This window comes from Oreochromis aureus, linkage group 15 (assembly GCF_013358895.1).
Source record: "Oreochromis aureus strain Israel breed Guangdong linkage group 15, ZZ_aureus, whole genome shotgun sequence".
In the NCBI taxonomy this organism is placed as follows: Eukaryota; Metazoa; Chordata; class Actinopteri; order Cichliformes; family Cichlidae; genus Oreochromis; species Oreochromis aureus.
In genome coordinates, this window is record NC_052956.1 from 36,955,793 (window position 1) to 36,973,108 (window position 17,316).

At 42.0% G+C, this 17,316-nt stretch overlaps 1 protein-coding gene across 1 annotated transcript in view; it reads right to left on the reverse strand.

The window, feature by feature from the left end:
- rnf13 (ring finger protein 13) overlaps positions 1-17,316 on the reverse strand; it is a 37,967-nt gene that overhangs the window by 8,678 nt on the left and 11,973 nt on the right. Inside the window, exons 4-7 of the mRNA XM_031758141.2 lie at positions 16,247-16,369; positions 1,809-1,896; positions 1,025-1,115; positions 199-304 (exon numbers count right to left, since the gene is read on the reverse strand). Coding sequence (XP_031614001.1) covers positions 199-304; positions 1,025-1,115; positions 1,809-1,896; positions 16,247-16,369 — 408 coding nt within the window. The remainder of the gene's footprint in view (positions 1-198; positions 305-1,024; positions 1,116-1,808; positions 1,897-16,246; positions 16,370-17,316) is intronic.

Genomic DNA, 17,316 nt, shown 5'->3' on the forward strand with positions numbered 1-17,316 from the left:
ACAGCAAATAAGAGTCCTTACAAGGAAAAAAACCCTTTCAGTATCAGACCGGTGTGGATTTGACTGTTTTTACTTCTTAATCATCAATTCAATGGCAGTAAAACAATAAATTACTATCCATCTTTACACAAGTTTAGTTGTTCCTTTGTAAAATGCTTTAACCCTGAGTTAAAATGAAGACATCTTAAATTTACCAACCATAAAAACCACAATGAGGATGAGGCAGATTCCCACGATGATGAGGAAGGGGATCAGGTAGTATTCCAGAGGCAGACTGAAGTCTGGCAGGAGGACCACATGGCCGCTAAAAGAAAAGCAGAGCGCTGTCAGGTGCAGGACATGTGGTAAACATTAACCTTTTCACAGACAGGCATTATGCTGGTGACTGTGACCTACACCAACAGCACTCTGTTATAGCTCATTGCTGTGAGCTGCCACATTAAGGAGATTCCCTTTAGTGCTGTTCAGCTGTGTGACAGTCACATAAAGGTCCCCCTTATCAACATAATGACATTTTATTTCAGTCAGAAGCCTCTCTGCAGCAGACTATCTGTGCTTCTGGCAAATATGTAACAACCAAACTGGCCCACGCTGACGCAAATATGCCAATACCATGTTTGGTGTTCGTTCCCCTGGCTGCGCAGCATGTGGGAATAACCCTCATGTATTAGGATGTATCTGATACAAACACCAAAGGAGAAATGAAATGTTAATGTTAATGTTGTGACCTCTGAGCTCAGGTGATTGGCAGCGACAAGTCCTCTCCTTGATATATTACAGTTGACGCTGCACACATTTTTTGTACAGTAACAACAAATTAAACTCCTGGCTGGAAAGCAAAGAATGGCCGGTGAGTGATCCAGCTTTATAAAGCAGCCAGCTCTCCTCTACGTGTTGAAAGTAAGAATTGTTCATAGTGGAGTGTGAGAGGAGCCGAGCAGGAAGCTGCTTCTATTTATACTGATGGGCAGGAAAAGAAAAAAAACAAGAAGAAGAAAATGGAGAGATTTGGGTTTGAGCTTACCCCTTGTCATACATGTAGTCCTCTTTCAGAGTGTTGGCAGTCTCCTCGCCCACAAACACAGACGGGATAACCAACTGCTTCATGATATCCACTAAAAAAAAACAAAAACAAAAAAAATGGATAAGTTGCATACATCTAGAATTACTCAGTTACTTTCAGTTGCAGCTTTTAAAGCTCCTTTCTACTCCATCTGAGCACTCAAAGTGCTTTTTTACTGCAAGTCTCATTCACCCATTCACACACATTCATGCCTGAGCACTTTTTTAACCTAATGTTCACACACACTGATAGAAGCATCTAAGGCACTCGGGGATCAGCACTTTGCACAAAGATACTTGGACAAGCAGGTTGGCGGAGCCAGGGTTTGAGCCACCGACCTTCAGATAAGTATGCAATTTCCCCAATAAGTCAAATACTTTACACCCGAGCATTTGCAAACATCAATGCGTCCTTTTGAAAGATTTCAAAGGTTCACCAGCTGCTGAGTTATGCCGCTGAATAAAGACCAGAGAAGTGTTTGTGCAGAGTGAAGCTGATCTTTTTGCTATGAAAATTCACCCATTGATTATTTCTGTCCTATCACACATTTGTGTAACATGTAATGATAATGTAATAAAAAGTGATCTGTGTGACCTTGATCTTTGACCACTTAATCCCAAATTTTAGCATTACTGAGCTGTTAGCTTCACAGGACAGACATCCAAAAATGAAAGGAGGTTCAGACTGTTTGGCCACCCAACAAGCACCTGTTAAAGCACTGAACTAGATAACAGGAGCACCTTACCATCGTTGGATCCCATGCCGATTAAGTCATCGGACTCCACATTGTGAACAATGGCTGCCTTGTAGCCGGCTTTTTGGGCATTGAGGACCTGAAACAAACAAACAAAAGGCTAAAACGTTTACATCCGATTGTCAATCTGAAAAAAGTTGTGGTGGGGGTCAATGGATAAAAGTGACAGCAGTATATGTGATAACAGCAGTTTCTGTCATATACTGTGACCAAATTTAACAGAGCAGCATGAAGCATGTGGTACCGTTCAACATTTGTGTGGCTCACTTTCTAGAAAGACAAGCAGCATAAACACTGAATGAGCTTTAAATGAAGATACAAAATAGAAAGCTTCCAAGGAAACGATGGGAAACGGGGCACAGAGAAAGCCACAAAGTATTTGTAATGGCTACAGGTTAAAGACCATATGAGAGTCCAATGATGTGAAGATACCCATAATAGTAATTACAAAAACATATTAGATATATTACTAGAGATTGTATCTCTCAGTTGGCTTGGGAATGTCTCGGTAGGAGTTAATGAGTAAGTGGCCAGGGAGAGAGAGGAGTCTGGGCTTCAATGCTCTGCCTGCGGCCCTCACTACTGAGGCTCGGATAAACAGCACAAATACAAAAAAAATGGCATTTAGACTGGAATGGCTTGTGTCCTGATGCCTGGTCCGGTTCAGATGTGCTGCAATTTCTTATTTTATTTATAACAAAAAGCCAACATGGTTTGATCTGATACCCTACAGGCGTTTTTCTGTACTCTATAACAATAACAAGCCATGACTATCAGCCATCAACAATAAGTACGAACACAACATGCAGTAACAAACAAGCTTTGCATTTAAATTCTAATTGGACAATTTATTAATACTTTGCAATGTAAATCTTTAAAAATACCATTTGCATTAGGCATGTACCATATCGTCCAATCCATGTTTATACCAGTATAAACTTACATGATGCAAAACTGTCATATCGCCATATCGAGTGAGCAACGACGAGTCAAGCCCGGGCATGTCTGACAGTAAGAGCCACGTTTCAGCATCAAATGATTATGTTTCCCCCTACAAGGGAGCTACTTCAACAGTCTCCATCAAAACACAGGACTTGAAAGGTGTTCCTGCTGAAGGTGGAAACCATGAGGGAAAAAACACAGCTGAGTACCATCAGCCTATGCAAGCAGGCAAGGAGGAGATGCTAGCAGCTGCTGACGTGCGATGCAAACGTACACAAATGACTCAACCAAGCATGGCTGCAGCACTCAGAAGTTAGAATCCATATGACGGGAAAAGCAAACAGTGGATGGAAATCACTGATGCAGTAACATGGAGGTAAAGCAGGGCTTTAACCAGCTGGTTAGAAAGCTACAGCCCAAGCTACAGCGTGTTTTTTTTTTCTTCAAGTTTTATTATGTGACAATATCATGCAAGTCCTGAAGAATTACAGGGTTAAATTATTGTTCAAATAAAACAGGTGTTTTATACTTTTACCTAAAATTTCCTGGGAAAACACTAGCTACTACCTACTACACTATAATCCTGCTGCTGGCATCTTTTTTTTTTTTTTTTTTTTTTTTTTTTTTTTTTAATTTAAATAGATTTCCACTTTCAATTAATTGTTGTTTCATTAAAACTCTGCAAACTGCAATAACAGGTCACTCAGACTTTTCCTGCATCGTCACAAATATCCTGAAAATATTGTGATATCATTTTGAGCCTCTAGTTTGAAAACAGATATTTCTTATCATGCAATTCTTTAATTTAAGCCAGGCTGAGACAGTACTGGCTATTTCCTTTAGCCAAAGATTATTATCATGTGCTTGTATGTGTTTTAAAGTGTTGCATAAACATCCCACCCTCTTCACACTCTTATTAATCATAGATGTGTACCCGCCCACCTCTTCTACACCTCTTCTACAAAACAGACGCCTGCACTAGTGCGTAAGGTGTTTACTGCGTAGGTCAGTGCAGCAGTTATGCTCTGAAACCTTTTTTTCCTCTTCATAATCTAGAAATGTCCCAGGCCAGGGTTTTTCCAAAAACTTGCCAGCTTTGCTCAGTTATTTTGGACAAATGTTTTTAGCATTTTCAGACAAACACACAGAGTAGACAGAAACTCTGGGTTGTCTCCCATCAAACAATCCAGTACTCTACAGGGTTACATATTTAGGTGTTTTAACAATTATAAATGAGAAGTCAGCAAAAAAAAAAGAAAAGAAAAGAAAAACTAGACACTGTCTGGTGAAATCAGAAATACAAACCACATGAGAACCTCCTGTAGATTACCAGCATGTCTGTTCAGAGTCTTAGATTATTTGGTAAAGACTTTGAATTTAATTAAAAGGTCAAACGGTAAAAAGACAGACTTATGTTGGGCCAAACAAGCCGATTCTGATAAAACAAACGTGTGAGTCTACACAGCGGACCAACATTTCAAATATGGACAAATAATTTTCTGAAAACTCAGAGGAACATCTGAACAATCAAGCACAGCTTCAAGGTTGGCAAGAGCAGGCATAATGCCTCCGGCTGCAACAGGTGTGAGGCATGCATACACAACACACACACAAACACACACATTCAAAACATGAATAAAAAGAGTAAAATAGGGAACCTTCCTGCAGCAGAGCCATGTGTGCTGCATTAGGGGATGTGGGGAAAACTGATGTAATGCGATCTTTCTTCTGTGCGGCGGCTTTTATGGGCTACAGTATCCTGTACAGCCATTGTTGTGGCTGATGTGGTGAAGGAAACGGGATGTGACGATATAATCTTAGAGTGAATCATTAGGCATTCTGACACGGTCAGAGATAGTGGGACAGTAGATGCTTCCTCTGAAGTTTAGAGGGAAAAAACATGCGTCAGATGATGTAACATCCTGCGGGAGTCATGGAAGCTAAAGCAGCCACAGTGCTGCCGCTCCTCGAGAAATACATTTTTAATCTCATTTAGCAGAGTGGAACAGAACTAAATCTATCTGCAAAAGACAAAAGCTGCAAGTCTTGGCTCAGGTGCATTCCTGAGCTACAAATGTCCTACATCAACTCCAACAGCACTCGTGGCCTTAGTCCTATCTAAAATTAACAGCTCCAACTCTCCACTAACTTTAATGAAAAGTCAGCCCAGTAGTTTTACACAATCCTGATGAGAGACATACTGCACTGAAATAATGCCTTGATTAACCACAATATTAAAGCCACGCACTTAATATTGCAAACCCTTCAGATCATTTGGGCTCGAGGAAGTGCAACTGTTGTTCTGGTGCGTGTGACAAACTCTTGATTTAAAGCAGGATCTGACTCAACACCTCAGATGTGTTCCCTCAGCATCTCCTGAGCATTTCTTGGCTGTGCTGTCCCGCTGGGGGCAGTCATACTACCATGGTGGTGTGGGGAGGATGGGGTTTGGTTTGCAATATTTAGGTGAGTGAGAGGATGACTGACAGGACACAAAGTTTCTCTGTAGGACAAAGTAATAGTCACTGCTATCCAGCTCACCCCTAAGTATTTTTAAGGATTTGGCAGATGATGGAGCCTAAGCAGAGACACAGTCTCTGGCTAATATTTGGCAAAGTAAAGAACGTAGGTTTATTTTTCTTAAATACGATTCGCAACCTGAAGCCACTGAGGAACTGCTGATGTGAATAATGAGTCAGAGCATGTGGCCTGAAACACGAAGGAGAACAGAAAGAGAGGACTTTGGGCCACAGTGTAAAATATCTGAAAGTCGTCTGGAGTGGGGTAGGGGGTGGGGTGAGGAGGCGGGGTGGGCCGCTCACACTAATCTGAGCGATGATTGGTCGTGAGTATTTGTGCCAGCTGCGCTGTTCAAGTAGGGCTCTTTAGACAAGCATTGTACTCCGCTATGATGCAAGCAAATCCATTAAGACCTCTGCGTGTGTGTGTGTGTGTGTGTGTGTGTGTGTGTGCGTTATTGTGGCCTGCATGGACACCAACACTGAGCAGCTGTCTTTTGTGTGTTCCTTGTCATAGTAATTTTATGCACAAGCATACGTAAAGCTGCGTGTATGGCAGCCGCCGCATTGTGATTCCATGTGTTTGCCTCTGAGGCTGCATTGTGTGGAGGTATCAATGGCTCCTGTGTGCGAGCGTCTGGAGGAAAGCTGTCTGGAGAAGCGACACACAAGACACTGCATCTAGGTGTGTGTGTGTGTGTCTTTGGTTCATATCAAGCTGTGATTTTCAGTCTTATGTGATGGATTAACTTCTTCTGGACACGTTTAAGGACAATCTATCAACAGAAAACATCACTAAAAGCCACCATTACACTCAAAGCGGTCATAAAAATATGTTTAGCCTGAAAGAAGTGATTTCTGTAGCTGGTTCGTCATCTTCACTTGAGGCCAGCAGCTCTAATGCCACATTAGTGGTTAGCAGCATAACACTTCTGAATCTCCCAACCAAACTGTGTGGGGCCAAAGATGCATCATGTATAATGAAGGTGCTGGGTTTTAACAGGACAGACTAATGTGAAATTATGAGGATGTCTCTGGTTCAGTTGTTAAGTTAGGTTGCTGGAAATGAAGTTGCATAAATGGGAAAGTGCAACGGCTGTCAGAAGCCAAAAACATGGCCAAAAGATAAATAAGTAGGTCATGCTTTACATCTCGTCTTTACGGAGCATTCTTCAGTGCGTGTAGGGAGTCATTTAAGTTATAGGCTGTCTAGATGCCAGTGTGTGGTGCAGCCAGTCGGCCTGGGATCTGCAGAGGAATTCAACCTCTGCTGCTGGCTCACCCTTGTGTTTGCATGGGCAAAGATAAGGACATTCAGTGCATTCCAGAGAGGAAGAAGAGAAACAAGCAGGTGTGTGTGTGTGTGTGTGTGTGTGTGTGTGTGTGTGTGTGTGTGTGGCGGAGTGATGACAGGAGGCAGAAAATAAGATGTGAAGCCTTTAGGAAGAGTAGAAAAACAGAAATTCATAGTAAAGTCAAACAGAGATAAATGATTTCTGTTCTTTTTCATCCGTCTGTGGAAGATCACGGTGAACTGTGATCATAACAGCAGGTATCCTCGTGCGATGATACTTAAGCATCAAAACACTCCAAAAAACACCCAATTTAGTTAGAATGTAGGAAAAGTTGCAAACTAAAAAAAAAAAAAAAAAAAAGAGAAGAAGAGAGGGTAAATGTAGATTCTGAAGGGTATCGCTTCGTTTTTTTGTCGTCATGTGACGGCATGACTTGGCTCTAGAAGCTTCTAGCTTTGGTCATTTTTTTCCCCCGGTTCTGCTTTCCAAAACCTTCACATCATTTTCTTTTCTTGTACCAGCAGACTTTGGATTCCAGACAAAGCGTAGCGCAGCTTGTTTTCTCTTCGCGGCACCCCGTGGCGCACGTCGAACCAATTCTAAACTGGGCAGCAGTGCAGACGGTGAAGGTTTATTTGTAAAACTGACTAATTATGGCTTTTTTAAAAAGGCTGATTAAACTCAACTTAAGAGGCTGCTGTTTTTGGAGCGCTGCAAGTGAACTTAACAAGATCCAGGAGGTTAAAATACAATGTGGCATAAGAACGCACAGTGAAGGCAGAAATTTGTACTAAAATGAATACAGATGTGAAACATGCACATGAACTGATGATGGATTCTAATATAATTAGATCAAAGACAAAGCAATATACTGAACATTAGGGAATCGAGAACCGATTCTTGTAGAGAACTGATTTCTAGTAGTTTCATTCCTTGGAATTTTTAGTCTTGTCCTTTATAAATTTTATTTACAAAGGACAAGAGCACAATGGTAACGTGGAAACTGCATCCAAGACAGAAACAGCTGCATTTTGTTGCTAACACAACTTTGGGTCTTTGCAAGCACCTGCACAGACAGCATGCTAAAGCTAAACTACCCAAGAACCCAGAGTGACATTAGCTGACTGACTGCTAACCCCAGCCCAGCAGCCAGACGCTCCAGATACCTCCAACATGCACAAACATTTGAACCACAGCGTGTAATGAATTTGTACAAATGTAATGTTTTTGTTATGATTCTTAGCGATGGTAGTGTCCCTGAGAGCAGAGCCAATGAGAACCCACTGAGAATCGATAAGGAATCGAATCAATAAGAGATATTGACAATGGAATTGCCAAATTCTAATGAATTCTCGTCTTTATTCACCATCATTACTTAACTTTTTATATTGGCCTTCATTATTTGTCTAATCTTTTCTAAAAGTAGACCTAATAAGATTCTGACCATAAGAAGATTCGACTGGTTCTTTTGTCCAACCAACTACTGTCCAAAAATGTCACTGAAAAATATTTCCAAGAGAGAAAAGCAGCAAATCCTCAAAGCTGAAACCAGCAAATGACTGGTATTTTCCTCTCATCAACACTGTTGAATAAATTAATAGATCGCCTAATTGTTTGAGTGTTTATCCAATCAATGATTGCAATCAAAACAAATGACGCAGATGAATGCAAACAAAGCTGAACAATTTAAATTTCCCTGCAAATCTCTTCTTTCTTCCGGACTCATCAGCTTTAAGAGTTTATTTGCCCTTCAAGCAGGAAGGCTGAAGCCGCCTGGAGGCCAACAGCGGCCAAATTCTGCTCTCGTATCGAGCTGCTTCCTGTGAATGAATCCGACTGTGTGAATGTGAGGGAAGGGAAAAAAAAAAGGAAACGTGTTTCCAGTCAACCGTAAAATGGTGGAAAAGGTATTTCAAAGTAGCTTGCTACTACAGGTCACTGCACCTTCGATTACTGCGGGAGGGAGAGAGAGAGAGGGAGAGAGGGAGTGTGAGTGTGTGTGTGTAAAAGCATAGGTCTCAGCTGACTGAAGGTGTGTAAACTGTACAAACACTGGCCAGAGCTGGACTTGACTTGTTTGGACGCTAAGAGAGACACAGTACACCAAACTGTGCTGCCTTACAAAGCTATCAGGAATGTGTTCTGTTACATGCATGTCACAAAAACAGAATACACAAAAAAAATAATAAAATAACTACTCATATTTTTTTGCAGGATTCAAGAAAATAAAATAAAGCCAAGTATATACCACTGTGCTCCAGTCACCTCTGCCTTCTTTCTGCTCCCATACTGGGATCTGTAACACTGTAGTGGAAAGAGACTGCTGATAGCATCACTAACTACTGCTGCATCACCGCTGCGTGTGCACGCGCGCGTACGTGTGAAGAGTTACTGCATCTTCACTCTTATCCATCTGCTGCCAACACTGCATGCGGTCCTGCAGCAACAACACTGACTTGTCTTTCCTGCCTCTCCTCTTATACTGAAGACATGCTTTTTCCTCTCTGACGCTCCTTGCCTCTTTATCTATTTGACTTCCACTCTCGTGTCTCATGCAGTCAATGACAGCGTGGAGCTTGTTCGGAGTCGCTAAATTTGCATGGAGCAGTCTTGACCTCAGCTCTGTGTAAATGAGTTTGAGCAGCACAGGACATCTTGTTCACATTTCTTGCCTTAAATGATTTTAAAAGCTGGACAATGCAAGTTTTTTGCAAATGTGAGCTTCCCATTACTGCAGCTCCCAATCAGGTCTTAACTGCCTTCTTCCTCTCTGCCCTTAACTACCTCTCTCCCATTTTCTCCCCTCCTGCTCCTTGTTTTCTCCTCCCACCCGTCCCTTCCCTACAAAACACCACGTCTTTCATTTCCATCACTTTCTCTTCTCTAAATTTAACCTCCTCCTCTCTCCCCTCATTACCCTTGTGATATCACCCTGATGGCCAGCTTCTTCAGAAACACCCAGCCCCTTCTCTGATATTTCCACCCTCATGCCTTTATTATACCTCCCTGCCCTCATCTCATTCAACTCCTCAGGTTTCCTTCATCTCACGCTCCCTCCCTCCTCTCTCCTTGGGTTCTCAGAGGAATGCTGGGCAGAGCTGGGTTTTAGTTTCAAGGTCCAGACTAGCGATTAGATAAAGAGTTCAATAAATCCGCAAACTGCAGGGCGGGGCCGTGTTTTCGCTGATAACACATTACAGCTTTAATTCGTGCAATCCAAGCCTGAGTTTGAAAGAGACTATATTTGAACTAAAGGTATTAAAGTGTGTTTGTCTGTAACCGCAGATACGTTTGGATGTTGTTGTTCTTTTGTTTTTTTAAATAGCCGCTTGTATTAATATAGATATGTATAAATGTATGTTTTTACCTATAACTAGAAATGTGGAAAAGGAGAAAAAAGGTCAATGACTGAAGCATGCAGCCAAATCAGCTTTCTAAATTAGTCTATTTGTGTGCAATTAAGTGTTTTACAATTCCTTTATATGTGAATATGTATGGATGTGTGCCTATGTCTGCAGCTTAAGCAGCTTGCTGCCACAACAAATTGCAATGGATATAAAACAAGCTCCAAAAAAACCAACAAAAAACAACAACCTAGGACCCTCTCTCTCTCTCTCACACACACACACACACACACACACGAGCTAGTCATACATCCAGTCAGCCACAGTCATACCCTGTCATAAGACTGAGTAAGTGCGTGCAGGAAGCTAGATCATTGTTTGAATAAAGACTGAAGACTGTGTGTGTGTGTGAGTGTGTGTGGGGGGGGCTTGGGGGCTGTGAGGTCACTGCTACACAAACAGGCTGTGCACTGAAAAGTATTTACTGTAAGGCAGATGTGGGAAGCAAGGTTAGGAGGGGAATTACTAACCACCAGAACCAGTGCTAACCAACTTTGACTGTGGCGTTGAATTCTCCATTTATGTTTCAAAGTCATTGCAGCTTGATGGTTAAGTAGCAAGCGTTTTCAGAAAAGTTTGCCTCTTTAATTTCTGTAATCAAACTACGGGCAGCCATGACAACCATCAACCAAAGCAATCGCAAGAAGGTTCCCCAGCCCCTCTTTAGGACAGACTTTTTCACATAATAACAGACAGCAACCTTCAACAAGTGTAAGAGCCATTTAATTTTTTGTTTCTATTGTTATGCATTTAGACACTAGGAAGTTGCTGCAATTATACAGGAAGGGGTTCATGTATTCAGGGAAGCGCAACAGTTTTTTGACCATGTTTCCTGCAGCAGGTATCCCGGCAGTGACAATCTGGAGTTGGGGTGCGTAAGTGAAATGAGAGCTGCGTGTTACATCTGTTACATTATAAAGAAAAAGCAGGCACAAAGATGTTTGGACTTGCGTACAGATGTGGGGCACGCACCAGAAACTGCTTAGGTGATGTGACACCAACGTGCCAGTTTATTGGAAAGTCGTTAGAGAAACCACTCGCCAAACAGTTGGGGAATACACATTTTTCTCTAGAAACCAATAGTAGTAGCGGGGGTCACCCGTCAGCGTCTTTAGGATGATGTCACTGTGCCTAAAGTGATGAAGTTTAACCAGTCACCCGCTTATCGCGTTTGTCCTTCACCGGATTTCTGGAGCAACATTTCGACTTGGTGAATGAGCACTTTGCAACTTCTCATCGACACAGATCACATAAAAACATCTGCCGAATTTTACTCTGTACAACCCATTTCCACTCAAAATCAGTGTAAGCTTTTAATGTGACAGTGAACAGGAAGGCAAATATTTTTATTAAAGGGATTTATAGAGTAAACATGCTAGAATGCAAGACAGAACTTCACTGTTGGGAGTTACAAGACTGTTAGTCTGAACTTTGGCTTTGATTTTGAGTTTTCTATTCAGACTAATAAGAAAAAAAAGTTTGCATTAGTTAAAAAAGTAACCATGTAAGAAATTTAAAAGTAGAATTACATGGATATGGGTTAAAACAAAAACATGCCCTGGACACTCATTACCTCTTCCTGAATCAGGATATGTTCAGAGGAAACCTTTAGTGCCAATTTCCTTTATTTCATAAGAATACTCCTTAATGACGTTTCAGTTCATGAACAACAAACCAAAGTTACAATTAGTGAAGTAACAATGTGAGCCCTAATTACATGCCAGTGTTCTCCAACCATGCTCTTGAATCATATCTGTACTGGGTTACAGGTTACGTTTAACTGAACTCTGGTAGCAAGAGGCTTTTTAATGGGAGACCTGTTTGATCTGTAATCTTATCAGCTGGATTTTGCAGCTTCCTGACAGAACAAAGAGCTTTTGCGCCAGACTGAATGGTTGACTTTGAGCGGTACGTTTTCGAATGAATCATAGTATGACTTAGGTCAATGATTGGGAATTTTCCACCAGACAGAAAGCTGTCAGCTCTACCTGCCACAATTGTTGCACAAACATTACCCAAAACCAGATAAGAGCGAAAACATTCACAGACTGGATCAGTAGGCACTGTTTAAACCAGAAAACAATCACACAGAGGGCAGCAGAGGGACTGACTGTGCAAAAGGACAGCTTATAGGAGTAAAAGAAGAGTCTGTATTACATAACTAGAATATTATATCGCAGCATATACAGACTTGTTGTGTGTGTGTGTGTGTGTGTGTGTGTGTGTGTGTGTGTCTGTGTGTGTGTTACTGAAGGAGAAACGGGGGGGATGGATGGTCATTCAGCAAAGGATGAAATGAAAAAAAAAAGGAGGGGAGGCACAAGGGGATGTTCATGGATGAGAGGGGGGAGGAAAAGGGTATAGAGTTTCCTGTCCCGTTCCCTCTCCCCCTCCCAGAAAGGTCACCAATGAGGCGCTCCGCACCACCTCAAAGAATCCCAGTCCACAGGAAGTGCAAACCCTCGCTCCCTGGAGATTTATTTACAAAAAAGAGAAAAAAAAAAAGCCATGGAGGAATGCTTTGCTCTCACACACACACGATGAGCAAGCATGCCTGTTAACATCCCTTTGCTTGATCCCTTCACCCCTCCCCATCTCCTATCCTGCTTCAATCCATATACACAGTCTCCTACGACCTTCTCTTTCTCACACACACACACACACACACACACACACACACACACACACACACACACACACACACACACACACACACACACACACCACACACACACACACACACACACACACACACACACACACACAGTGCTAACGCTTGACAAAGGGTTAAGTGTGCGAGTGTCTGTTTTATTGCCAATTACTGCCACAGGATCCATTACAACTCTGCGCTGTTGATCACAGGATGCTAATGGCTAGGTGCAATAGCTGCAGGAGGCTGCAGAAGGACAAAGAGATAGAGGGCAATGGGACGAAACTGCAGGCATGCAGGGGGTGACACCCCTGCACCCCACACACGCAGACACACACACCCACAGATGAGCGCCTGGTTTCAGTCAAGATGGAATCTATTATTCCTTTGTTTCCCTGCAGCTTCTGGAGGGAACTGAGCCCAGCTAAGAGGGAGGAAGGGTGGGAGGATGTGTGTGTGTGTGTGTGTGTGTGTGTGTGTGTGTGTGTGTGTGTGTGTGTGTGTGTGTGTGTGTGTGTGTGTGTGTGTGTGTGTGTGTGTGTGTGTGTGAGATAGGGAGGGAGGGATGCAAGGCAGACTGCTGCATGTTAGCAACAACTGAGAAACAACTGGGAGACTGATCGAGAGAGTGCTAAGGGGAGGGGGCAAGCCACATGTCTGTGTGTGTCTCCAAGTGATGATGTGTGTAGATGACCAATCAGTAATGTCGAAGTGAGACCTCACAGAAAGAGGGAGAGCGAGACTGAGGGGAAAAAAAAGGAGATTGGAGAGGTGATAAAGAAAAAGGAGACATAAAGACAACCTCCCCGACACCCACACCCAGAGATTACTGACAAATGTCTGTTTACTCTCATAATTATCAAATTGGGCTTTATTAGTTTTCACTAGTTTTAAACTTTACAGCAACACCCATAAAGATAAAGTTTAAAACTATTATAAATAAGTATGTGGTTATAGCAACAACTAGTCAACAACTGGCCACAACTGTTGCCGATTTATCTGAATAACCACAACAAGAATCAGAAATCCTTTCCTCCATCCATCCACAGCTTTTCTTATGAATATTTTTCATATATGTATATTTTTGTCCTTTTTATGGAACAGATGTCAACAAACATGATTACAACATGTGCATGAGTCAAATCATAGGTGTTTTGGTGGCATCCTCATTATTATTATGTTATCAGGGACACCAAGTACAGCAGCTTTAGTATTTGTAAACGACAATCACAAACATGGTGGGATGCACAAGTTGGCAGCTAGGAAGGATAAGGGAAATTCTGGCTTAAAACAAGTAAAGATGGCAAGAAATAAATTAGTGAAGCTTTAACACAATAAAAATTTCACTTTAATCAGAAGAAGCTGTGAAATATGAGCAGCTCCAAAAACATTAAAAAAATTAATTATGACTAATGGCTGATGATTCAGTCTCTCAAGAAACACACACAATTTAAAAAACCACATTATAATTAATTTTAAAAAAATCGTAGCTGCTCCTTAGGAGGGTCACAGAGGGTTAAATGGCAGCTTATGACGGAGCAGAATATGTGCATTGTGTATATATATCGTGTGTGTGTGTCTGACACACAGCTATGTGGAGTCTGGTTACAATCCAGCTCAGGAAACACCTCACTGCCCTGTCTGTCAACATGTGTGTGTGTGTGTGTGTGTGTGTGTGTGTGTGTGTGTGTGTGTGTGTGTGTGTGTGTGTGTGTGTGTGTGTGTGTGTGTGTGTGTGTGTGTGTGTAGCAGTAAGACCTTATAAGGCTACATGGCTGCTCAACAGTTTCAATCGCAGGCGCGAAAAAGTGAGAGAGAGAGAGATGGCAACTGAAAATAAAATGAGTTTTTAAAAAAAGGGGAGAAAACAGGAAATGTGAGACTGAATGAATAAAAAGGCACAACCCAGACAGTATAAGGCAGAGTGGGGAGGGGAGGAGGGGGGGAATGGAAAAGGTAACAGTACAAGAAAAAAAGAAAAAAGAAAATGAGACAGATAAATGGAACAAGAGGCCAAGAGGCTGCATGCCTTCCTCTCCTTTAGCCCATTACTCATCTTAATGCTGCATCTCTTTTCTCTCCTCTCTGCTACTCCAAATCTGTGAGCAACAGGCCTTGTGAGGCACATCAGATTTAACACTTAAAAACTTAATTTGGGCACAGATCATCCGAAATAGTAAGGTCAGGGTGCTCCATCAATAGTAAAATGCCAAATTATTCTAATGACTACTCTTGGCTATTCTAATGTCAAGGTTGATGTTTTGGTTTTTTTTATTCAGAGGAACCGTAAAGTTTTTGGCAGAGATTCAGGATGGATGCTGTTCCCAACAAACGTCTTTATGGAAACTTGTATAGCAAAAATGTGTCCTCGAGACCTCTGGGGGAAAAAAGGGCACATAATGTTTGTGATTTGTATTTGGCTCTCATCTTACAGATGGATTTTGTGTGGGAGGGCATAAAGTCTGGTGAATACTTTTCCACATCTGCGCAAATCAATAAAATGTGTTCGAAACCTGAGCCATTTAAAAGCAGCTTAAACCCAGAGTCACTGTAAGCAACTCTTCCCCCTGACAGTCGCCCAAACAGTCAATGAGGACAGGGAGTTTTGATTGGTCGGTTGGTCACAGGATGAACAGTGACCTCACAGATGGACAGTCAAGCCAGTCAGTCTCAGATCGACGTTATCAGCCGCTGACAGATCCTAGCCACACATGACAGGAAACCCCAAGTCTGAGTTTTTAAAAAGCTAAAAGATGACACGGAGCCCCCGCAAGCCAATTTGAGCTTAAAAACATTAAATTATCCCAAAGCTAGCCACATGAAATAGCCAGTCTGCAGCGACATGAAGCTCAAATCACATTCTCTTTAACCCCAGAAATATATTTAATCGACTGGTAGTCTAATCCATTGAATTAGCAGCTACTAGTCAACTAGAAAAACTAGAGGGGGCAGCTTTATTACATAGATTAGTTTGGATTTATCTGAGATTAGAAGCTTTTTCTTTTTTCTCTCCCTCTCCTCTTTAAACTGACAGGTCAGGATTACAACACGATTGACATTACTCTAACTCTGCTTTACCATTCGAGGGAAACACAACTACGGTCCCAATACACTCGACTTGACTGATGAAGATCAGCTCTCAGGCCTCTTTTCGCAACTCATTTGGGAACCAACATTTTTCAGCTCCACACATCAGGTATCACACACAAAGCTGCAGGAGGAAAAGAAAGAGAGGCAGGAAACTGTGTTTAGGGAAATGGCCTCTTCCTGTTTTTCTGCCCCGATGAGCTGATCTAGGAGTTTTGGTAAGAACCCACTCAGAAACACCACCTGCTGACACGAATGCGCTGTGAAACATTGCATATGTTGCTTCATAGTGGCACGGCCCTGACCAGTCTACAGCTGCTGAAATAGCGTGCGCTTTCTGTTGCTTTCAGTGCTTTAAATGAGCATTCACACAGGAAGCAACTAACAGTCAAAATCATTCAGTGTAATTAGAATATCACAGGATCTGCTCGGGTATGCACCTTAACAACAGGACTAGAGATGTTCAGACAAGGACTCAAACACAATAACTGGGGTAATATACTATGCGTGTTCGTTGGTGTGAAGATGGTACCTTGATGTCAAAGTTGCATTCAAACCGCTTGATGAGGACGATGAAGTTGCCCGTCAAGTTTTCCTTCGGCGGGGGTTCGATGGGCTCGCAGGCATTTTCTGGTCGAGCGCCAATCAGGAAGCCCTGTGGGGATATTATGAAGGGACAATGTGACTTCCATCCAAATTTATCTTTATTTGGTTCACTTATATCACAAGTTAAATAAGTTGATTTCATTAAATGAAGTCAACTTAATTAAATCACTTTTTCAAACTTCTGCTCATATCTGTGGTGCCATTTTTCAGTCCTTTCCAAGATTACATTGTAGTCAAGATTTCTGGGATCTGCGTGTGCCTGTGCGTGGCTAACAAGCATAAACAACACAGTTTCATTCCTTAATCTAAAGCTCTAAACCTTTCTCCACCTAGATAAGCAGCATCCATCAAGAAAACTGGAGAAAAGAAAATGCTGGCAAACAATGTTTGCAACCCTACATGCACAATATTCATTTGACATTGTGATGCATGTATAATGAATGCAGAACTTTCCACTGGAATGAAGACACATACATATTACAGTCAGCTACATATCAAGGATGCTGTTGTTCTCAGATTGTCTCAAAACTCTGATCCTCTTTCTTCTTCTCTGCTGCTGCTTCCTGCCTCAGTAACATAGCCAACAACAGCTTTGAAGTGACGGACGAGAAGACGATAGTGAGAAGAGGAAAAAAGAGAAAGCCTGGGAGTGATAAAAGAAAGATATACAAAAGCATAGACAGCAAAAGATACAAAAGATAGCTGAGGACAAAATAGGAAAACCACAAAAAAAATTGAATCAAGACAAAAATAGAAGTGACTAAGCAAAGAACCAGATGAGATGCATGGAGAAGAAATCAACACGAGGAGAGCTATTTCAAAAACCTCTGCCGCTTTAATGGAAGTGTAACCAACACCAGTGTGTGTGTCTAAGGCAGGGTGGTAGACAGGAAGTGTGAGCTGCTGTGGGACTCTGGGACTCTGCCTTCACTTCCATCGCTCTGTGTTTCTCTCTTACACGTATACAAAGCCAGCCCAGTATATCAAAGAGAGTCA